Source organism: Aspergillus undulatus (genome assembly GCF_047715775.1).
Source record: "Aspergillus undulatus strain CBS 261.88 unplaced genomic scaffold BDV17scaffold_77, whole genome shotgun sequence".
Classification (NCBI taxonomy): Eukaryota; Fungi; Ascomycota; class Eurotiomycetes; order Eurotiales; family Aspergillaceae; genus Aspergillus; species Aspergillus undulatus.
The window spans coordinates 48704-69721 of record NW_027396681.1 but is presented as its reverse complement, the minus strand read 5'-3'; the positions used below and the strand labels follow the sequence as shown (position 1 = coordinate 69721).

Genomic DNA, 21018 nt, shown 5'->3' with positions numbered 1-21018 from the left:
GTCTGCTCCCAGTAGATCAGAGTAAAACTGAAAATCCATAAATCTTTAGTCTGCATGATTCAGGTTGTGTAACTAGGAACGCCTTCGAGGAAAGATGACATCAGAAGAATCTATCGGACTCTCCGAGACATGAGTGTATATTTAGGTATCTTGGTCCCAGTAATTCGGTCGGATCGATGGTGTAACCGCGAGCCTCCTGACTGCTCTATAAACGTTGCACTTGTCCGACACTACAACGGGGTCGCAATATACCCCTTGAGAACGGCGCTGGGTGACATGATTCGATCCGTCGCTCGTTTCATCTCATTGCGCAGCGACATCAATCAATATTTTGACATGTTTATCCTTCTCGTTTACGAGGGCTTTGAAACCCTTTTCTTCGACGTCCTCCATCCGGACCTTGCTGGTAATCATGGGCCGGGGATCTAGTTTCCCTGTTGCACGAGTACAGTCAGCTGTCGTCGTTTGCTCCATGATAGGACTGAATGATGACATACCCGACGCAATAGCGTCAATGACAGCCTCGAAGTCGCCGTCCTCGCAAATTGCCGCGCCAATGACATGCTTCTCGTACGAGACAACATCAAACGCATCAATAACGGGCTTCTTCTCCCAAAGTGACACGATCGTCGTTGTACCTCGGACACGGATTGCTTGCATCGCTGTATCGAATCCGGCTTGTACGCCGGAACACTCGAAGCTGATATCTGCACCTGCGTCGCTGGTAAAAGCGCGGACCTTAGCGACGACATCGTCGGTGATGGGGTTGAAGACATGAGTTGCGCCGAGTGTTTGGGCGTACTCCCGGCGTTGGTCGGAGACTTCGGCGACAACTACGTTCTTCACGCCCCGCGCTTTAAGCACTTGCACAACCGCGAGGCCGATTGGACCTCCTCCAACCACGAGAGCTGTTTGGGCGGTTTCGACGGGACTGCGGTCGACCGCGTGCCAGGCTACTGTGAGAGGTTCGACGACCGCTGCGTGAGATTCGTCAGTGAAAAGGTCGTCGTGCTGACACCAGCAGACTTACCACCAAGGTCCAGAGGGAAACCTTCTGGCAACAGGATAGCATGCTTTGCTGGAACCGCGACATGGTCTGATAGCCCTCCGGCATCACCTAAATGGCCATTCGCTTAGGATCTGGAACTTGAAACATCAATGTAGGACAACCTACTGCTGAACCCAATAAATCCAAGACTCCGACAGCAATTTGGTCTCCCATAAGCGCAAGACGCACAGGTGCCATCTGACAGATTCGGCCTGATTGCCACCCTATCCCCGGCTTTCAGTCCGGTGACACCCTGCCCTACCTCCTCTATCGTACCGCTGAACTCGTGGCCCAGGGTCACGGGAAGTTGTCCGCCTGTAAGTACATGGGGCGTTGTCGGTATCACGATCGGGCCAGTAAGATACTCGTGTAGATCTGACGAATGACGCAGGTGTTAACCGACGTATTGCCTTTTCTGGAATGTGCCTCAGTACGAGGGAGTACACACCACTTCCGCAGATCCCGACAAAGGCAGGACGAATCTGAACACGATTTGGTCAGCGGAAGCATAACGCAGCTGGCTATCTTCAAGTAAGTGGTACGGACCTTAACCTCTCCCTCGCCGCAAACCGGTTCGTCGATCTGGTCCACGCGGATGTCGCCGCGGCCGTGAAACCGAACTGCTCTCATGGTGCAGTTAGTGTCGAGGGAAAAAATGGTATTGTTTCGGCTTGGATATGCAAAACAGAAGGGAGTCTCCTGGTCCGGTCGGGAATAAATGTCAAAAGTGAAGTGGACCATGGCTATCCCCCAGATCTGATCGGAATATCCCCGTTGGAGATGGAGGAAAATGTGGAATGGAGCCCCGCCAACCACCCACCCCTCATCGACGGGGAAGATTTGCTGGTCGCATTGTACTCAACATACTCAACGAAAGAAGACCGCAAGAAACAGAGGGCTTCGATGTTTGAGCACTCAAGATCTTCGAAGTCCGCAGTTGATGTAGATCGCGGGTTGGCCATTGAGACGCAGAGGGGACGATGTTGGAGTTGGAGACAGAGCGGGCACCACGCAGGGCCTCGATATGGAATACTTCAGCCATCAAAGGTCCGGGTACGGAGTTAAGTATCCAAATGTCGGAAGGTGTGGCTCGGCCCCTCCTTCCTTACCTGGACTTGCAAGACGCCTTCGCTCGGGGAAGGAGCGACCAGTATGGGCATTCCGGTCGTGCCTTTCATTAATAGAAGTAATACATGGTCAGGTCCCCACTGCAGTGAATACACCCCCCAATACGGAGTACTACGAACCGTAATAGGATGCTTCTTCAATTTACTTGTGCCTGAACACTAGGCTAGGCAATTCTGTAATATACTAGGTGCTTATATGTACAAGCTGCTCTATCTTGTGATTAAGTATCTATTAAGACAGCCGAGGAGCTAGAAGAAACGAATGAGATGGGCCGATCAAACCGGAGAGGCAACACCAATTGATGGTCCGCGAAGGTCAAAGACAACATAGAAGGCTTTCAGGAATGTATCACCCAAAATCTGCATATCGAGACCTTGGTTGGACTGCACGCCTCCGTAACAAACTGCGATTAAAAGTCAGCATCAAATACATAACAGAAAAAAGGGCATCTGGGTCAACGTACCGGCTTCTCCAGTGGTGGTGTTGGTACCGACTTCCGAGAAACCGATGAGGCTACCAGGAACTGTAGCGAGACGTGAAGGTCCAACAGCAATGGAGAGGTTAGGCAATTCGGCGCTGCAGGGGTAGATGTAACCCGAGGCACTGTGTGCAAACTGCGCTCCATGCACCTGCTCATAGTATTCATCTACAACGGTTTGGTCAAGCAGCATGAGCGAGGTTCCGGTATCAGCGATGGTGTCAACTGCATGCTGATGGTGCTTCAACTCGCCGTCTCCAACGCGGTAGAAAGAGGACTCGAACTTCCAGAACCCACCCGAGGAATCGACAGTGGCATTAACGAGTTCACCTTTGAACTTTGATCTGTCGATTGTGCCAAACTCATACTCGCCGACGCCGTCGCTCACAAGTGATGCTCCAAGGACAGGCTCATCTAGGCTTGCGGCGATCGTTTCGAAGAAGGACTTTTGCTGGGTGGGTTTGACGGTGTTGAGTGAAGTGAATCCCAAACCAACCAGGCCGTTGCTGTGCGTGTCTTCGAGGATAGATGAGGAAACCTTGCTGGGCAGTCCGACCGCCTGACCTGTCACGGTGACGCCTCCAACATTGATTGTCTCGGTTCCGACGCCACCGTAGGCGTATGAGTCGTCCCCATAGGTGATATTGAAAGTAGACCCCTTCATGTCCTTGAAAGTATCGGACTTTGAGGGATCATACGCCGTGTGTCCTTCGATAGACTCTTCAGGAAGTCGTGTGTTCACCACCCATCTGCGACTTCATTAGCTTTGTCAACGATATGAGACTGGCAGCACATACACATCCGAAGAGCCAGTGTCAAAGGTCACAGTGAGCTCCTGGGCACCAATAGTGATAGGCGAAACGAAGGAAGCATCTCCCTCGACGGATTTGGCACTGACGGCACCAACAAGCTCGGGCTCGGCAACGTCCGTGTCGGTATCGGTATCAGCGACAGCAACCTTGACGTTTGGTTCCTTGATGTATGGCTCAAAGTCGTCCAGGTCAAGTCCAATGTCCGACGCGACAATGCCGTACTTGACGTAGGCTTTGCGCAAAGCGGCTGGGCCGTAGATGGTGTTGCTCCGTCGAACTGTCTCAATCTTGAAAGATCGGCGCTCGGGTTGCTTCAGGGAGGTTGGAGCTGAGACCCCTCCATACCCGAGCCCAAGGGCGATCAAGGCGAACGGGATTAGTCTCATCGCGAGTATAGGAATATTTGCACCTCAGGATGAAAGGAGTGAATCTGTGACGTAGCCTAAGCGATTGAGAGGCTAGTGGATTGTATTACAGCAACGGCAGGACTTGCTCCAGAGCAAAGAAACTGCAAAACACAGAGAAAGAATGTGAGGGAGCCAAGTCCGGACTGGACTCCTGTCTGAGATGAACGGAAAAGAAAGAAGGAAACAAGAGCAGGGGACAGTCTCTCAGAGCGGATTGTCGCACCTCCTGATAGAAAAGGAAATGAATGAAGTGAATCAACACATAAGGCTGGGTGCAGGGATATAAAGAGCGAGGAGTTTGACGGCAAACGAACGCATTTTGTTGTCGCGGCCAGAGCAGCTCGAGTGGAGCTCTCTTCAAGAGCCTTGGGCGAGTAAATGCTAATCAGCGAGGTGCTCTCATCTCATCTGTCTGATACGGTGGACTGGAGAATTCAGTTTCGAGCAGTCGGAGATCTCCATTAAGCGCATAGTATGACTTGGCGCCTAGAAGCCAGCACCGGGGGCGGCCAACGAGGATGCGAACACTGGATTGCCGTGGGCGAGATGAAACATCAGGGCCCCTGGTGCTGAGATGAAACACCCGGCATGGTGGCACTGGCCAAAGGCCTTGTCAGGAGTCAGGGGAGCTGATTCGTGAACACATGCAGAAGACCGTATGCAGCAGTCAAACTGTCATACAAGTGCCGAGACAGTTGATGTCGGAAGCAAGAGAACTCAAGTAAAGGCGTTGTCAGGAACAGGAACCGGATGGCCCATGACTGTTGACCAGATCACCTGCCAAGCTCAACTTCCCGGTGGGTCATCAACGTCTTGGACTCTTAACACTACAGAATACCCTAGTTGATTATCACAACTGCTTTTTGTGCATTCGAGTCAGACGTTTGTATGCTTAAATAAACTATAATGTCTTTGTGTTTGTAGACCATGGTTCTATCGCTGGCACCGTGCTGGCCTAGCGGCTGACTCCAGCATCGCCACAATCGGGCCCCACGAACTTTTGTCTCCTTCTGCTTAGCATCCACCAGCGACGGAGAGACTAGAGTCTACAGTGGCTGAATACCTCGATCAGACCGTTTCCTGGTGACTCCACGTCTGAACCAGCCGAAAAAGCTAAATGCCTGCAAAATGACGATCGGATCTGCCATGTACCTGTTGAGGCTCAGGCCGTAAGCCCGGGGATAGTGGACCCTTTTTCTTCGTTCGGGTTTTCCACGGCTGCCCAGATGAACCCTTATTTCTACCATTGTAAGTGTAACGCAGTGGAGGTCATCTTACGTCGATTACTGACTCTACTGCTTGATAAAGACTACTGAGTCCATCTACTCATTTTATTCTGATAAAATGAGCATCTGGCGGTGGCAGCAATCGGCCGGTGCGCCAGCTGTTACAGGCCCTCTTAGCTACAAGTGCATATCACAAAAATTCAACCTCAATGTCTGTGGAGCGAAGTCCTGGCACGACAAAGCCACCAACCCACGGGGTTTTTCCGTCAACTATCGTTCGAGTGAGAGGCATCAGAAGCACGGAACACGAGATGCAGATTCAAGTTCACATATCTAAGACTGTCATTAAGCTGTTCGGCGGACGGATTAGAGCAAGTTCGCAGCATACTGCTCCATACAATACCCGGGCACATCCCACAGTGCGACGACAGGAAGCACGGTATAGCATGAAAACAAAAAGCTCGCCATACCTGAGGCACGTTCACAGCGGAATGCGATGTATTGCCTTCACACACCACACTAGGCGGCATCACTCGGCATTAAAGGCATCCCGGCTCGGACTTGGTTACCATTGCGGACATGCGAGCCTCAGGGGGGAGAAAGGGGCTGTACAGCTCACGCGCGTCCACGAGAGTCACGACCGTATGTAAGCTGAAGACGCGTCACGCAGTGGATCTGGAGTTCAGGTGCACTGCATGCATCGATTGTTAGATGGTTGATGGCGGTGCCTGCTCTGGCCTTCGCCTACCGCTCGTTTCGCATATGTATGCAACACTGCGGGTGAGCTGAGACTTAGACTATCTACATAGCATGCGGCCGATCAGTCTTCACTGTACATATTCCGCGCTTGCGGTATTTTTCGCTACTGTATTTTCTTATCATGGTATCTGCCCTTTGATAGTATTTTCACGGAATCTCCATTCGATATCTATCTATACGGTATGTTAATAGTACCGACCGGAAATGCTGCTAAGGATCTGTGTTGGTCTCCGTACCTAACAGATGAAACCATTGCATTGCTCATACTCGTACAACCTGGTTCCAGTCCCCAGTCTTAGGGGTTCGATTCCGCCTGCTTGGTAGGTACTCTGAATACCTAGGTGCCCGGGCCTTGTCCCTCTAGTCACACGCTCATCGCCCTTCAAGACTCTATATCCCTTTCCATTTCATTGACAGCTCACTCGCTAACTCAATCACCAAAGCCAGATTTCCCCGGTAACCATCCTCGGCTTTCGGAGCCTTCTCTGACGACAGGCTTTTGGGGACGAAGAAGGGGGACTGGGGGCGGAGGGGGCGGTGAAGGCTGCCGAGCCCGACTGGCTATGGCTAAGGAAGCAAGATATCAATGTGAAATCCTATGGCCCGCGCGAGATGAGCTGGCTTGTTAACGATGGGACAGACTTCAGCAGTGACGATGGACGTCACTGCTTGGGCGGGAGAATCTGGATATCACAGCGCTTGCTTGTGTGAATGCATGTAAAGTATATAAGCCACAGATTACAGTGGTATAGCAGGGTATTTGATGAGGATAGAGCGTATAGAGTGTTCCAAGTTAGTAGCCAAATGCTATGACCGGTATTATTCAAATGCAAACGGAGATATAGCGCAATCACATCGTTGAAAATTCATCGTCATGGAAAGCATGTTATCGCATCCACGTCCAAATAGTACATTGAATGATAATTTCCGCGTTCCACATCCTCAGGGCAGGGCTACCTACTTCGAGTGCTTACCTCGGCGCATTCCTCAAGTAAGGCGGCGGCGCATCTCCCATGCCCTCGGCTGCATTATTCTCGTTCCTCCGCCCTGCCAACTCCATCCCAGCTGGCGCCAGAGCCTGCCTAGACCCAGCCACAGAACTAGACGCAGACCCAGATCCAGATACCCCCTTCGCCCGGCCCGCTCTAGCATTAGCAATAGCGCGCTTCTTCCTCCTCCGCAAAGCCACGAACCCGAGGATCCCAAACACACCCACGACCGAACAGAGGACCCCAACTGCCGCGCTCTCTCCTGCACTCAGGCCCCCGCTCGGTGGACCAGGGGTAGGCGATGGTGGTGGCGTAAGCGTGGGCGTCCAAAAGGGCATTGGAGTGGGTGTCCCGTCATATGGTGTTGGGGTAACAGGGGTAGGGCGGACGTAGTCTTTCCAGGGGTTCTCACCGGCACTTTCGAGGGAGTAGAAGTCGCAGAAGGTGGCTTCGTCGGGGCGGTTGAGGTCTCGGTATACGGATATGAGGTTTTGGGGGCAGGGGGATTGAAAGGTGGAGTTTATGGTTAGCTTTGAGGCTGTGGTGAGGGCGTTGAGGTTTATTCTGGAGTGTGCTTGATGTTAACTAATGAATTCAGGTGAGGTGGGGGTTGGACGAATGAGGATAAGTGATAGGTGGGTAGGAAATGGATATGATTTGGGTATGGTCTATGGTTACTGACGCTTCAAGTTCTCCGGAAAGATCGAGTATCTCCGCGTTTCGGAGAGCCGAATCGATTCGGACGGGCATTCAGCTTTGATAGTGATTGTGGCGTTTGTCTCTTCCATGCCGCCGAGGTCGATGCTGTTTTCGTAGAAGTCACAGTGTCAGCTCAGGCTTCATGGACAAATATGTCAAGTAATCTCTACTTACCGGCCAATGCGCCCTGAGAGGTAAGGCGCCATACGCGACTGCTCGACCCTGAATGATCAAGCACGTAGGAATCTATACTCTCAAGAACGGGGAATTCCACAGCTGCTAGGTCGGCGCCGATTGCTTGCACGTACATTCCGCCGCTCTGTATGACTTCGAGGTTTGGTGTAGACAGGCTTGCAATAGGCCCTGTGACATACATATCTTCTACTTCCCTGAGAGCAGGAAGGTCAATGCCCACTGGCCCTCGGTTGGTATCTACCCAGGGTCTGTCGCAGTTAATAGAGATGCTGTAGGTAACACTTTCCAGCGAAGGGAAGGATACACTGATAGATAGGACACTTGGTTAGTAAACTCGACGCATAGCATCATGCAAAAGATAGGGGTAGTTACTTCTTCGGACACCCAGAAACAAGCACAGTATATGCACTGCTTAAAGCCCCAGATCAAACATACTCTCTTCATCACCCGGCTGATAAAGCTGCAACCTCCCCAGCGTTTCAACGCGCGGAAGAAGCAACCTTTTTACCATGCGACTCTCATGGAGTCTGATATGGTCAAAGTATAGCGCATCTGGCATCTCGATTGAATCGATGATTGTCGACGCATCGTAGCCATAAGATGAGATAACCCCAGTGAAGTTTGTAACTCCCTCCATAATAAGCGACCCGGAGAAACTCCCGTCAATATGGATATCTCCTAATAAGGTTGTGCACCCGCCCCACTTGGCAAGTTGGTCGACGTTGCTGAGGATCAGCTCATAGCCGTCAGGAGCTTCAGTGGTGTTGGTAAAGCAGTCCCGGGCGGAGGTGCCTACGATGCCTCATGGTCAGTGATAATTGATGAGATGCTTTGTGATGACAAACGTGCATACCGAATGGTAGAGACCCAGCTACTATACATAGCGCAAGGAAAGACTTGAATGAAATCATCGTTGTTGTGCCCGTTTTGGCGTTATCGGCATCCGTCCGTTCTGATATCTAGGAATGCAAGACGAGCGGAAGAGGCTGAATGAAGACGTCAAGCGGGCACTAAGGCCTTATATGTATCTAGGCATCATTTCGTCCCTCAGGCAGACTGAGGAAGAGCCGCTAGTCACGCAACTGCTCTGTGATTTCGGGTAAAGCGGGCAAAGATTAGTTTATCGCCCAACACATGCAGCACCTCCTGTAGGTAGGGCATTCGATCCGAAGTTCTGATTTGACGGGCCTCACTGGTGCCTGAAACCGGACTTGGAGGAAAGTTCAGAGAGGCCTTGACTTTGAGGCGCTTATAGGGCTAGTCTTGAAGGCTTACCGTATTGGGTTCCATCGTGCGCTTCCCGCTACAAAGCCACGATGCTCAGCCTTGGGCCAAGGCCGAGGTACATTCAGCGGGGTATCTGATGCCTCGCCCTGTGCCTCGCAGGCATTAGCGTGATCCTGTGTACCTGAAATATTGTTGATTGCACATCTGGATTCTTCAGCATGGTTGAGCTGCCGAAGGAGTGTGTAAGGTCAAGGTTCCGGCCCGCCAAACTCAAGAAAGAGCATTGTCTTTGAATGGTTCCCCGGGATAGGACATAACTGACCCTGAAGTGCTCTAGCCCGTACTTTCGAGCTAGGGATTTGCACTGCGATCCTTTGCCTGGGCCAGGACCACCGAGGACAAATACTATTGAGGTTCGTGTGTGCTGATCCTCCAAAAAGTCTGGACCGGGCTAATCGGACATTGCCAGTTGGACAGACGATGAATAACAGGTTGAGTGCGTTCCGTGTCGGCTTAGTTTTGGCGAAAGAGAGCGCTGTTGGCGATGCAGGTTAAGTCAGACTTAGAACGGTGTGTCAAACCGCCAGACGAGGCTGCTGCTCGTCTAATCTACCGACACTGTTCGATACTATGTAGAGAGGTTTCAGTGCCTTGTATATAATTGGTTCATTTAGGCAAACCGGCAAATTGTTGATACTCGCGCAGTCGTGAAAACACGGGTTCTCCATTCCATAACTCTCCGGATGCATTGCTGCTCCTTGTCGGTATTCCAATCTGCCCCAGCGCAAAGGATGCACCAACAGAGCCGTAACAAGCTGCTTCGGTGGCGTCTCCTGTACTGAGGTATCCAATAGCATATGCTCCTAGGAAGGCATTACCTGCTTCAGTCGGATCGACTACCTTCGCATCATGCTCCCACGCTGGACCAGGTTTATAGAATGTGGGTAACCACGTAAATGGGATATGGCGTGCACCGACAACACAGCCATGCTCACCAGCTCGGATAACCACAACCTCCTCGCCTTCTGGGCCAACACCGCTGTCCAAAAACCTCTGCGCCCTTGTCTCAATCTCTCCTTTATCCAAAGCAGATGATGGCGATTTTCCAAAAAGAGTGGCTAGCTCTAGGTGATTTGGAGAGAACACGTCGACCATGCGTGCAGCATCGAGGCAGGCTTGTAAATTCTCCGCTTTACAGACGGGAGGAGCTGGTTGCCAGATAATCAATGGCCGCTTCAGCACGCCCTCGCTTTCCCGAAGAGCCAGAAGGTCCGTGAATCGGTCTTTGGGACCATGAGGGCTTTCAAGATAGTGATAGGCTCCTGATGCTAAAAGCGGCGTGCCCTTCAAGCTGCTCACCAGGACTTGATGAATCGGTGTTGTGTCCTTGAATACTTTGGCTAAAGAATAAGTTAGCCCCAATTTATTTTGGCTTGTCAATAACGATACAAAAAATTAAGTTGGTCAGGGGGGAATTACGCACGCCCCATTGTAGTATCCTTATACTCGAGTAAGCCTCTTGTTGATGGCTTATTCAACTCCTTCTCTACTACCAGTGCTGTATCCCAGCTCCGTAGAAGATCTAGTGTGGTGTCTGGAAAGTCCTTTCCTCTATGCAATATCCAGCCCAGAGAAGGGTTGGACGGAGCGGGGAGAAACAATCGAGCGCCGAATGTAGCTATAAGTACCACAATGTCAATTCCATGAACATGCATTTCGTGATGGCCGCGAGGAACCAACCGTACGCTCCAGAACCACCAAGAACATCCGTCAATGGCTCCCTGCTGGGAAAGCGAATCTCGTCAAGCACCACCAAGCCAAGGCTTGTGAATGAGATGTTGTGCGGAAGCGTCATAAGCGGGCTCGAATGTTGTTGTGCTGAAGTCTTCTCGACCCGAAGCCGATCGCTCTCTCCGGTCGGATCTAAGTCGGATCCCGAGCGCCATTAGCCGGAGTTAAGAGAGCTACTTCTCTAGGGCTCTCGTCCAATATAAAGATGGATCTGTTCGACTCGCATTCAATATCCCTCGCTGATTCTGTTTCAACCGCTATGGCTATCATCGTCCTCATCACCGGTGCCAACACCGGCATTGGCTTCCATATCGTGCGCGCTCTCAGCAGCTCATCAATACCCTACCACATCCTTGTCGGCGCCAGATCCCCGGCAAAAGCGACCGACGCTATCAAGGCAGTTCAGGAAGAATTTCCTTCCTCAGAGAGCACATATGCACCGGTCATTATCGACATTGAACATGACGAGTCGATCCAGAGCGCTTTTGCTGAGATTTCTTCCGCGCATGGGAAGCTGGATGTTCTTATTAACAATGCTGGTACGTCCACGCCCATCGCATCATGAGAGATACAAAACTAAAAGCTAGATCCAGGTGCCCAATTAGAACCTCAACTCACCCGCGGCGAGATTCTCACTGAGCGAGAACTCTGGAACAAATCATGGAACGTCAACACGGCCAGCACGCAAGTCATGACAAGCACATTCACCCCCCTCCTCCTCAAAAGCTCCAACCCACGCCTTCTCTTCATCACATCCGGCACCTCTACTTTAACCGGGATAGAAACCCAACAATCCCTACGCATAAACCACGCCGCACCACCTGGCTGGCCCAAACCCGCTTCAGCAACGGCAATTCGCGCCTACAGGAGCTCGAAAACGGGTTTGAATATGCTCATGCGCGAGTGGCATCGCATCCTTAAGAACGATGGGGTCAAGGTCTTTGGGATCTCGCCGGGGTATTTGGCGACTGGGTTAGGTGGGGATGAGGAGTTTAATAAAAGGATGGGCGCGGGCGATCCGGCTGTTGCAGGGCCGTTTGTGAGGAGTGTGCTTGAGGGGGAGAGGGATGAGGATGTAGGCAAGGTATTGACGAGGGCTGGGGTTCAGGAGTGGTGAGCTGGGTTATTTTCCCGTTTCCCGGCTCATAACATGGTGTAGATGGTCAGATCTACTAAAGTCATGTATTTCAACGTATCTGCATCACTCACTCTCAATTTGGAATGTTCTATTTTCTTCAGGTAAATGAGTCCCTTGCCAATGAGGCTTTTGCTCCTTTAGAAGAGGTAGCCCCACGGGCACAGCTTTGCTGGCAAACCGATGGCAAGAAACCGATACGATGCGATGGCCCACCGATCTCCTCGTGATCATCATGGCCTGGGCTAGGGGTCTCAGCCTCAAATACCTGCGAACAAAAGCCGTGACTTCGTGGTCGGTTCCACCAGCGTCCGAGTCCCAGTCTGGATCTAGATCTGTTCGTCAATACCTGGAAACCTCGTCAGGCTGTCCATTTCTCGCAGTGGGTATCTCTGGTATCTGTTCTATCTGTTTACTCAGCGCTGCGCCCTTATCCAGTAATCGTTTGGTTCATTCACCAGCCAATTGCTTGTAGGTGTTTCTTTGCCGAGTTAGGGCTTCGGTTTGCTTCCAGAAGGCTCGGGCATCGGGCATCCAGCCACTAGTGCTTGCTATCAGACCCATGATATACCAGCTGAGACTGAGATTTCACCACGCGCAGACTGTAGCCCTGGAGATCCACTGCCTATACTGAATTGGGTGATGATGTTATTTGATATTATTGGCTACCGATCTCTAGATTGGTGCTAACGCTGCCACTAGGCCGAATAAGGAGAAGCTTTATGAAGCTGAACTATGGGGGCGTTCGAGGAAACAATGAAGTACAGTACATTTTTAGTATATGACTACTAATTTGAGAGCCCGAGCTTTTCTAGACCCAGGTATAACTAGAGATCTCGGTGACTCGCATTGACAATGGCGCTGTACTCTCAAACTCAACAACTTTTCTCTCCTCCGTTTACTTCAAGATACGACCTGAGGCCATGGACAGTATTGCAGAGCTAAGTGAAGACGCTAGCCAGTGGCGTTGACGATGCCACGAGGAACACATACTGGATTCCGTCCGTAACCTGTCTCATTCCCTTGAGGTTCCTACAGACACCCTTAATCGGACATCCTACCTAGTATGGACTCTCGTCATCCTCTATTGCTGTTCCTTCAAAGGCTAGCGCGAATACAGCCCATGCAAACAGCCTTGACCCGGGTAGCCATCGATCTGAAGCTCTTCAACATCTTACTGAAACCAAAGAGGCCCTAACGGTGGAGGATCTGGCTACGAAGACAGGCGCAGCTCCACTTTTACTCGGTACATTGAACCTCGACCTGTTATGGTACTAGCAAGCTGATTTACTTGATCTAGGTCGAATCCCCCGCTACCTCTCCTCCGTCTGAATAATTAAAGAGACAGGCAAGGATACATTCGATGTAAACAACATCACGCATAACCTCTCCATCCCCGCTATCCAGGCTGGTGTTTACCACAAGTATCATTCTCACCCTTCCTTACCCCCTTTCAACACTCCCAAATCTAACAATTCCCACAGCTTCGACAACTGCGGCCTCCCCGACTACCTAAAAGAAAACCTCTACCAAAACATAACAGACCCCACGCACACGCCTCTCCAAAAAGCCTTCAACACAACCGTCCCAGCTTCATCTGGCTGCAAACCCGCCCTGAATCACAAGCCTACTTCAACCAGTGCATGGAAGCACACCATAGTTCTAAACCGCGTTGGTTCGACGTCTACCCTATGGACGAGAAGATCAGAACTCGGGGTCCTGAATTCGAGAAGAGCCTGCATGATCCCGAGCAGGTTTTCTTTGTGGATGTTGGTGGTGGGATTGGACATTATACTGTTCAGTTGAAGAAGAGGTTTCCGTGGATTAAGAGTAGGATGATTGTGCAGGAGATGGGGGTTGTTTTGCCTACTTTGTTTCCGTGCAAGGAGGTTGAGGGAATAGAGCATGATTTTTTTGGGGTGCCGCCTGTTAAGGGAATGTACCTTATCCCACCTACATCCTCCGCTTAATCCAACATTCATACATACATTGAAGCTAACCATTTGATGATGCACAGGCGCAAATTTTTACTTCCTCTCAAACATAATGCACGACTACCCCGACTCCAAATGCGTCACAATCCTACAGAACATCGTGTCCGCAATGAGCCCCGACTCCACAACGCTGATCAACAACATGGTGTTGCCGAATGCTGGGACGCAGCTTGATCTGACCATGTTGACGATGCTTGCTTCGCTCGAGCGCACGGTTGAGCAGTGGTATTCTTTGCTGGGGAGGGCGGGGTTGAGGGTTAAGAGGGCTTGGGAGAATGCTGAGGCCGTTACGGAGGCGGGTATTGAGTGTGTGTGCTGGTTTGATTTTGGTTTTGGGTCTGAGTTTGAGGGTTGGGGCTAGGGGGCCGGGGAGGGGTGGTCATTTCATAGGTTTTATTCTGTTCGATATAGCAATTTGTGCAATGTAGAGCTTGTTATGAAGACTTCTGACCTCGATATGCGGTTTGTAGGTATATCTAATGCTCTGGACAAGAAAGAGGAAATCATATGGTATCAACGCGAAGATCTAGTATCAGCCAAATAACTCCAAGAAAATGCAACAACTCAGCAGCGAAAACAGATCAAACATCCGGCAGGACATCCTCTGGATCCTCACCAACTATCTGCCCCACAGCCCTGACGACCTGCTTGATGGCCAGAGACGCCGGACTATCAGGATAACTATCCACAAAGCTCTCGCCATAGTCACAAGCCATACCAACCCTCGGATCCAACGGCACAGCGCCTAGGAATGGAATCCCCATTTTCTTCGCAAGCCTCTTCCCTCCCCCTGTCGTAGCCCGGAAAATTTTCGACTCGTGCGTACAGCTCGGGCAGACAAAGCCAGACATATTCTCAACAAGTCCGAGAATACGAATCCCAGCCTTGCGGCAAAAATCGATCTCCTTGCGCACATCCAGAAGCGAAACCTCCTGTGGTGTCGTGACGACAACAGCCCCGTCAACACCCGACTCCTTGAGCAGCGAATTCACAGATAGATGCTCGTCCGATGTCCCGGGCGGCGTATCAACAATCAAGTAGTCCATATCGCCCCAATCCACATCCTTAAGGAACTGCTTGATAAGCCCGTTCTTCTTCGGCCCGCGCCAAATCACCGCGTCGTCGCGGTTCGGAAGCATAAACTGTACACTCATCACGCCCAGATTATCCGATACCCAGACAGGGCTCCAACCGGCGTTACTAACGTGGATCGTCTCATTCTCAACGCCCATCATCTTGGGAATGCTAGGCCCGCAGATATCAGTGTCCATTATTCCGACTGTGGAGTCTGGGTTCGATGCGAATCCGTGTGCGAGGAGGGATGAGAATGTGGATTTGCCCACGCCGCCTTTGCCGGATAGGACAAGGATTTTGTGGCGTACTGAGGCGAGGCGCGAGGTTATGAGAGGAATGTCAGAATCGGGGCCTTTGGGGGCGGAGGCGCAGATGTTTTGGTTTGGGCAGCCGGCGCAGGCATCGCCTTTGCCTGCTTGATCGGATTCCGGTCCTGGGCAGTGTTCTTGTGGTTGTTAGCATGTGCGTGGGGTGAAGATGGCGTTTGATGAGCGTACCTGGTTCGGGGGCGAGGAGGTTCGGAGGTACTTTGGACGGTGCCTCGAGGTATGTGGATGTTGGTTCTGTGAATGAGGGTGCCATGACTGCTAATGCTGTGAACCTCGACAGGTTCTATAGGGATGGTCGCGAACAGATGGCGGGGTAGGCGCCGGTCTGCCTTGGATTCAAGTGGCGAGAGCGATATCGTACGCTTCGCTCGCAGGCGATATTCAGTCCTTGTAGATTTCTAGATAATACAGAGCAGAAGCAGAGTAGAGGATTATTGAAAGTCTGATAAAGTGGCAATTCCGCGGAATGGAGAGATGCTTGATAATCGGCGGCCCGCAAATGACAAAAGATCGGTGGCGATTGGTGCCGGGTGCGCCTAGTGCTGCGGTGTCGGACTGCAAGCCTGAGGCATCAATGTCTTCGTCGCACTCGCTTTACTAGACAGTATGTATGTTTTGCGTAGATTGTGGATAGTATTACTCGTAGAAGGAATATTAATATTCCTAGTGATAGTTAAAATATAGTGTGGTATTAACGCAGAATGGCGTGATAGTCCTTGGTATGCAAATGCATGAAACATCTAAAAGCGGCCATAGCGTTTCTCGAGAGTCAAAACCGTGATACAACCACGACCCTTGTCATCAGAAGAAACGATGGAATATTCAAGGGCTGTCAAGAGTTCTATGAGATAGAGATTCGGCTAAGTGCTGAGCGTTTTCAGATGTATTCTTTCATACATGATGATGTGGCACGAAGACGGGGTATTTAACGGTTATCGAGTAGTCGAAGAGACGTGCGCAGAAGAAACCAGCATTGATCTCTCAAGTCCCTGAGCTAGCTGAGAGCTTATGATAATCAGCATTGTGCAGAGAAGTCTTTACCAAAGGACGGATGGTGAACGTTGGGCTTCATGTGCTGGGGAATTTCCGAATCCTGCAGCGTGTCGCAGATGCAGATCCGGATGGGTGATTGGCCTGCGATGGCCGGGGTATTTGACGCAGGAATATAAGACAGTCAAATATGCATGTCTGTTCAAGCATAATAAAGGGCTTGAGTAACAGAAACGCTGCCAACTGCGAAGCTTGGACTTAGATCGCACCCGCGGTTACCGCTAGCACAGGGTCACGGACCATACCCTGTCTATGCATGTCGATGAGGATATGTATGATGCTCTGATTCCACGTTAGCAAGGCATTTCGCAATGGTTGAGCGCTCAAAGCAGGAATCCTTCTTCTCTAAAGCGCTCTAGACGTCCTTCCCCGCTCGCCGGAAAAGGAGCCCGCGCAATGGATTGGAGATAGTCTATTTCGTATGCAAGGTCTGCAGTTTTCGCGGGTTTCCTTCCCAAGCAGGAGTGAATGAGGGGATTCGACTATCCACTGCTGCAACTAACAAAGGGACGTTTCGACCGTCAACCTTGAAGTGTCTCAGTTCCTGAGGCTGACGTTATGACCCAAAGCGGGTTGGGGCAGTCCAGGCCAATCACATCACAAGACCCCGGCGAGCTCTTAAATAAAGCGCACGCCCACCATCACATGCCTGCCTCTGCCTTCCTTTCCAGTTCCCAACTTCTCTCTCCTCTCAACTTAAATCATGGATCGTGGCCTCTCAACAGGCGCCCACCAGCCCGACGATGGGCTGCGGGAAAGGGCTGTGGCCTCTCAATCTGACCTAACCGTCGTTGAGAATTCCACTGCCGCAACCGACAACAATGGCAAGGACAAAACTGGCAAGACCTTTGGTCGAACTCCGGATGGTACAGGTACGTTCTCTGTCAATTGTACTCGTTGATAATCTATGCTCTATATGCAAGCTCACTCTGACTGCTCACAGTATTCACCGTACCTCAAACCCACGACATGGTCTCCCAGCTCTTGTCGCCTTCCGAGCCAAAGAACCTCTCTGACCTCATCGTGTTGACTATACTTGCTGCTCACATTCTTCTTCTGTGGAAGCTCCCTTCAGTTGCCAAAATACCTGTCTTTGCCGGAATCTACCTTTTCTGGCGTGCAGGTTACAATGCTGGAATTGGGTGGTTACTTCACAACCAATCCCACCACAAGACTCTCGTTCGATGGGCTGAAAAGTCTCAGGTCTTCGTGAACCCTGCCACCGGCAAGAATCCCTACCCTCAACTGTACTACGTGATCAAACGCGAGCTGGAGACCAAGATTCCAAACGACTACTCATTCGAAGAAGCGCCGCTCGAGTACAACACTTGGCTCGTCTTCAGACGCCTTGTGGACCTGATCTTGATGTGCGACTTCGCCTCTTATTGTCTTTTCGCGATAGCCTGTAGTCACCACCCTGTTAACGAAAGCGTGCTGATGACTATCTTGCGATGGACTTCTGGCATTGCCCTCTTCCTATTCAACCTCTGGGTCAAACTAGATGCCCACCGCGTGGTTAAAGACTATGCCTGGTATTGGGGTGATTTCTTCTACCTCATCGACCAAGAGTTGACGTTTGACGGGGTTTTTGAGATGGCACCTCACCCCATGTATTCGGTCGGATATGCCGGCTATTACGGTATCTCGCTGATGGCGGCAAGCTATAAAGTGCTGTTCATTTCTATCATCGCCCATGCAGCTCAATTCGCATTCCTCGTGCTGGTCGAGAACCCACATATTGACAAAACGTACAATCCTCCCCCACCGCGGAAACGTACTATCAACGATCAAGACGTGGTGTCTACGACATCGCAGTCATCGGATTCTCCAAACGCGCCATCCTTGTCCGAAGAAGCTGTTCCCCATGCGCCAACCTTCAGCAGCCCACCTCCGGCCGTCCACAACCTCCTAGGGCTCCACAATCTAGACCTGCATAGAACCACAGACACCTCTTCTATACTCGTCCAGGGCCTCATGGTCTCCCTGACTATTCTGACGCCCTCGACGCCCTGGTACCAGTTCCTTTTCGTGGTCAATGCCGCCGTATGGAGGCTTTGGTACTCAGTAGGCGTTGGGTATCTTCTCAACAGACAGTCAAATTGTAAATCGTGGACCCGGCACTTTGTCAAATACGGCGAAACTCCCCACGAGGCATGGAACCAATGGAAAGGCACATATCACCTAAGCATGATTATGTGTTACGCGAGCTTCATCGCGGCTGTATGGAAGATGTACACCCTCCCGTCTGACTGGGGCTACGGCCTTGCCATCCTCCGCCACGTGCTAGGGGCCGGGCTTATCTCCCTGCAGATCTGGACTTCAGTGAGCATCTACGAGTCACTTGGCGAATTTGGCTGGTTCTACGGAGATTTCTTCTTCGACGAGTCTCCCAAGTTGACCTACAATGGCATATATCGCTTCTTGAACAACCCCGAGCGCGTCCTAGGGCTCGCGGGTGTCTGGGGTGCGGTCCTTATCACGACTAGCGGCACGGTCGCCTTCCTCGCCTTCTTAAGCCATATCCTGAGTCTGGGCTTCATCCAATTCGTGGAGCGGCCTCATATGCAAAAACTGTATGGCCAGAGCCTGCGTCAAGATGCAGGCCTCGTGAAGAGCCTGAAGCGATCCCTTCCACCATCCCTCAAACAGTTGCATGGAAGCGTGGACAAGATGTTCGACGAATCGTACGAGTTCATCGAAGAGATCATCGATACAGCGCGCCCGAAGCTAGCCGCCGGTGTCGAGACATTTGTCCGAGACACAACTGCGCTTTTCCAAAAGTATCCTGCTCGTGTCACCATCTCACGCATCGATGCCGATTTGGCCGGATTTGATCTACACGATTACTCTCTTTCTGTTGAGGCGACCTCTCTACCTACCGATGAAAGTGACTTTAGCAAAGAGGGAGACAATGCTCGCACCCCCCTGGATCGCCGCGGCGACTTGGAGAACCTGGTCTTCCCATACGGTACAACAGTCAAAGTCAAATGGACGGCGCCCCTCAACCACAGCAAGAAAGACTGGATCGGTCTATACAAGGTCACCGACAACACCTCCCGCGAGGTAACCCGCGTCTCCTCGCAAGGGCGCTGGGTCGCCGTGAATGAAGGCTCCTACGACAACCTCACTTGCGAGCAGGGCATCGTGACTAGCGATATCGTCGTCTCAGAATCTCAAGGCACGAACGGTGAGAAACACGACATCGCAACGGGCGAAGTCACCTTCTCCGGCGACAAGCTCTTCTGGACGCAGGGCGTTTTCGAATTCCGATACCACCATAACGGAAAGCACAGTGTTATGGCTATCTCACGTCCATTTGAGATCCGCATTCCGCGCTTCGAGGAAGTGGATCACTTTGATATGTCCCAGACTGCCGTTGAAATGAGCCTTCTCCCTGTTATCCAGAACTGCTTTGATCGCGATCCGGATGTTGCGCCGGAGACTGTGGATGAGCAGTATGGGGGTTTGGTTGAGCGGGATGGGAAGTTTGCTAAGAGGGTTGTTTTTGCTGTTCATCAGATGTGCGTATCTCGTTACCTTTCGTCTCCATTATCTTCTTTGATACGATACTAACAGAGTCAGGTTCGGCGTCGAATTTGCTCCAGAAGTTGTCCGGTCAGATGGAAATGTCCGCAACCTCGCTTGGAGAATATGCAATGCAAAGAGGGTTCTGGTAAGTGTCTGATCTATCAACAAGCTGGGCCCCACTGGTCTTCTTTGAAATTCAACAAAGCATCCTACGTTCCGCACGCTAAAATCGTGTTCAATCCAGGCGCCCTACAGTATGTCCCGAGACGGTGCAACCACACCGATCGAAAATTGAACTACGGCAATCATAGACGGATGGAATTAGGCATGGGTGGCCTCATGATTGTCTTGTTTCCCGTTTATCGTTTCAACGAGTGATTGATGTCCGATGATGATACAGCAGCAAATGAAATGAGGGGATGAAAAGCAAAAGAGGAGTTTACTAGTTAGCATGGAGGAGTGGACGCTGTCCTTATTCCAAGTCAAAAGGCACGAAATTGCATTCTTAGGGGTTGGGATCGCATGAATAGGATAGGAAGTGGTGTAGATATTCTTAGCAGTACTTTGTACAGAATTTGACTGCTTATCATTATCATTATACGTTTGCCGGTGTGTCTGCTCTGTCTTGAGATCTTTTCGGCTGCAGGCCCAATACAACGAGTACCACCAACAGTACAACCCAAGAGCCCACCTCACCAACTCTCCTCAACCACCTCACCCCCCCCCCCCCACACTCCCTCTCCCAAGCCCAAAATACTCAATCCAATCATCCAAAAGCCCCGTCTCCTCCGCATACTCCCAGAAACATCCCCACCAGTCATACATTGTGAGAACGTACAGGGCGAAGAGGAACAGGTCCAAAGTGGGGTGGTACACCTTTCCCTTGTACAGTTTGTCGTAGAGGACCTTGAGATACGAGATGCGGAGCAGCCCATAAATTACTATGAAGGCTGCGTTGGTGGTTGTTGGGGGGTTGCGCCGGCGCTGGCGCGATGGGGTTGAGGTTGGACGGGGGTTGGACGGGGGAAGGGATTGTACATCGTGTTTTGGGGGGTGGTTTTGGAGGGGGTATTCCTGTTTTCGAGTTAGGAGTCTGATGATATTTACTCGTGAGTGAGGTGATGTTGAATTTTTGTGCTTCTCTCATAC

The 21018-nt window shown here is 51.2% G+C and overlaps 9 protein-coding genes across 9 annotated transcripts; 3 read left to right on the top strand and 6 right to left on the bottom strand.

Annotated features, from left to right (window-relative positions):
• Window positions 1–303: 303 nt before the first annotated feature.
• On the bottom strand, window positions 304–1678 carry BDV17DRAFT_285028 (2,3-butanediol dehydrogenase; the record flags this gene model as incomplete). The annotated part of the gene is made up of 5 exons (XM_073760633.1): window positions 304–434; window positions 498–977; window positions 1031–1117; window positions 1175–1423; window positions 1537–1678. The coding sequence occupies 5 exons, from the start codon at window positions 1676–1678 to the stop codon at window positions 304–306; spliced, it is 1089 nt and encodes a 362-aa protein (XP_073610804.1).
• Window positions 1679–2375: 697 nt separating this feature from the next.
• Window positions 2376–4191, bottom strand: BDV17DRAFT_224235 (pepsin-like aspartic protease). The gene is made up of 3 exons (XM_073755660.1): window positions 3452–4191; window positions 2640–3403; window positions 2376–2579 (listed from the first exon to the last, which is right to left on the bottom strand). Exons 1-3 carry the CDS (start codon window positions 3850–3852, stop codon window positions 2452–2454), a joined length of 1293 nt encoding a protein of 430 aa, XP_073610803.1. The 5' UTR covers window positions 3853–4191; the 3' UTR covers window positions 2376–2451.
• Window positions 4192–4792: 601 nt separating this feature from the next.
• BDV17DRAFT_224233 (uncharacterized protein) lies at window positions 4793–5175 on the bottom strand. Its single transcript, XM_073755659.1, has one exon. It carries the CDS (start codon window positions 5118–5120, stop codon window positions 4920–4922), a length of 201 nt encoding a protein of 66 aa, XP_073610802.1. The 5' UTR covers window positions 5121–5175; the 3' UTR covers window positions 4793–4919.
• Window positions 5176–6657: 1482 nt separating this feature from the next.
• Window positions 6658–8058, bottom strand: BDV17DRAFT_224200 (uncharacterized protein). Its single transcript, XM_073755657.1, has 3 exons — window positions 7721–8058; window positions 7530–7651; window positions 6658–7411 (listed from the first exon to the last, which is right to left on the bottom strand). Exons 2-3 carry the CDS (start codon window positions 7595–7597, stop codon window positions 6829–6831), a joined length of 651 nt encoding a protein of 216 aa, XP_073610801.1. The 5' UTR covers window positions 7598–7651; window positions 7721–8058; the 3' UTR covers window positions 6658–6828.
• A 1085-nt stretch (window positions 8059–9143) lies between these two features.
• Window positions 9144–10943, bottom strand: BDV17DRAFT_224209 (pfkB family carbohydrate kinase superfamily). The gene is made up of 3 exons (XM_073755658.1): window positions 10709–10943; window positions 10452–10646; window positions 9144–10368 (listed from the first exon to the last, which is right to left on the bottom strand). Exons 1-3 carry the CDS (start codon window positions 10821–10823, stop codon window positions 9635–9637), a joined length of 1044 nt encoding a protein of 347 aa, XP_073610800.1. The 5' UTR covers window positions 10824–10943; the 3' UTR covers window positions 9144–9634.
• A 29-nt stretch (window positions 10944–10972) lies between these two features.
• Window positions 10973–11937, top strand: BDV17DRAFT_275709 (putative short chain dehydrogenase). The gene is made up of 2 exons (XM_073759253.1): window positions 10973–11298; window positions 11353–11937. The coding sequence occupies exons 1-2, from the start codon at window positions 11019–11021 to the stop codon at window positions 11874–11876; spliced, it is 804 nt and encodes a 267-aa protein (XP_073610799.1). The 5' UTR covers window positions 10973–11018; the 3' UTR covers window positions 11877–11937.
• A 930-nt stretch (window positions 11938–12867) lies between these two features.
• BDV17DRAFT_285024 (S-adenosyl-L-methionine-dependent methyltransferase) lies at window positions 12868–14432 on the top strand (the record flags this gene model as incomplete). Its single annotated transcript, XM_073760632.1, has 6 exons — window positions 12868–12895; window positions 13057–13140; window positions 13237–13478; window positions 13535–13724; window positions 13912–14196; window positions 14359–14432. 6 exons carry the CDS (start codon window positions 12868–12870, stop codon window positions 14430–14432), a joined length of 903 nt encoding a protein of 300 aa, XP_073610798.1.
• nbp35 (Fe-S cluster-binding ATPase) lies at window positions 14241–15685 on the bottom strand. Its single transcript, XM_073755656.1, has 2 exons — window positions 15460–15685; window positions 14241–15407 (listed from the first exon to the last, which is right to left on the bottom strand). Exons 1-2 carry the CDS (start codon window positions 15542–15544, stop codon window positions 14470–14472), a joined length of 1023 nt encoding a protein of 340 aa, XP_073610797.1. The 5' UTR covers window positions 15545–15685; the 3' UTR covers window positions 14241–14469.
• A 1232-nt stretch (window positions 15686–16917) lies between these two features.
• Window positions 16918–20464, top strand: BDV17DRAFT_275701 (phosphatidylethanolamine N-methyltransferase). Its single transcript, XM_073759252.1, has 3 exons — window positions 16918–17213; window positions 17285–19862; window positions 19924–20464. Exons 1-3 carry the CDS (start codon window positions 17045–17047, stop codon window positions 20024–20026), a joined length of 2850 nt encoding a protein of 949 aa, XP_073610796.1. The 5' UTR covers window positions 16918–17044; the 3' UTR covers window positions 20027–20464.
• Window positions 20465–21018: the final 554 nt, after the last annotated feature.

What these genes read in the sequence shown, in the direction of transcription:
- BDV17DRAFT_224235 (XM_073755660.1), bottom strand. Translation starts at nt 3,852, where the DNA reads ATGAGACTAATCCCGTTCGCCTTGATCGCCCTTGGGCTCGGGTATGGA. An exon ending in GACACTGGCTCTTCGGATGT is followed by an intron (nt 3,404 to 3,451) that starts GTATGTGCTGCC and finishes ATGAAGTCGCAG; the next exon opens with ATGGGTGGTGAACACACGAC. An exon ending in CACCACCACTGGAGAAGCCG is followed by an intron (nt 2,580 to 2,639) that starts GTACGTTGACCC and finishes TTTTAATCGCAG; the next exon opens with TTTGTTACGGAGGCGTGCAG.
- BDV17DRAFT_224233 (XM_073755659.1), bottom strand. Translation starts at nt 5,120, where the DNA reads ATGGTAGAAATAAGGGTTCATCTGGGCAGCCGTGGAAAACCCGAACGA.
- BDV17DRAFT_224200 (XM_073755657.1), bottom strand. Translation starts at nt 7,597, where the DNA reads ATGCCCGTCCGAATCGATTCGGCTCTCCGAAACGCGGAGATACTCGAT. An exon ending in CTTTCCGGAGAACTTGAAGC is followed by an intron (nt 7,412 to 7,529) that starts GTCAGTAACCAT and finishes AGCACACTCCAG; the next exon opens with AATAAACCTCAACGCCCTCA.
- BDV17DRAFT_224209 (XM_073755658.1), bottom strand. Translation starts at nt 10,823, where the DNA reads ATGACGCTTCCGCACAACATCTCATTCACAAGCCTTGGCTTGGTGGTG. An exon ending in TGGTGGTTCTGGAGCGTACG is followed by an intron (nt 10,647 to 10,708) that starts GTTGGTTCCTCG and finishes TGGTACTTATAG; the next exon opens with CTACATTCGGCGCTCGATTG. An exon ending in TAAGGATACTACAATGGGGC is followed by an intron (nt 10,369 to 10,451) that starts GTGCGTAATTCC and finishes CTTATTCTTTAG; the next exon opens with CCAAAGTATTCAAGGACACA.
- BDV17DRAFT_275709 (XM_073759253.1), top strand. Translation starts at nt 11,019, where the DNA reads ATGGCTATCATCGTCCTCATCACCGGTGCCAACACCGGCATTGGCTTC. An exon ending in TGTTCTTATTAACAATGCTG is followed by an intron (nt 11,299 to 11,352) that starts GTACGTCCACGC and finishes AGCTAGATCCAG; the next exon opens with GTGCCCAATTAGAACCTCAA.
- nbp35 (XM_073755656.1), bottom strand. Translation starts at nt 15,544, where the DNA reads ATGGCACCCTCATTCACAGAACCAACATCCACATACCTCGAGGCACCG. An exon ending in CCTCCTCGCCCCCGAACCAG is followed by an intron (nt 15,408 to 15,459) that starts GTACGCTCATCA and finishes AACAACCACAAG; the next exon opens with AACACTGCCCAGGACCGGAA.
- BDV17DRAFT_275701 (XM_073759252.1), top strand. Translation starts at nt 17,045, where the DNA reads ATGGATCGTGGCCTCTCAACAGGCGCCCACCAGCCCGACGATGGGCTG. An exon ending in TCGAACTCCGGATGGTACAG is followed by an intron (nt 17,214 to 17,284) that starts GTACGTTCTCTG and finishes GACTGCTCACAG; the next exon opens with TATTCACCGTACCTCAAACC. An exon ending in GTTTTTGCTGTTCATCAGAT is followed by an intron (nt 19,863 to 19,923) that starts GTGCGTATCTCG and finishes TAACAGAGTCAG; the next exon opens with GTTCGGCGTCGAATTTGCTC.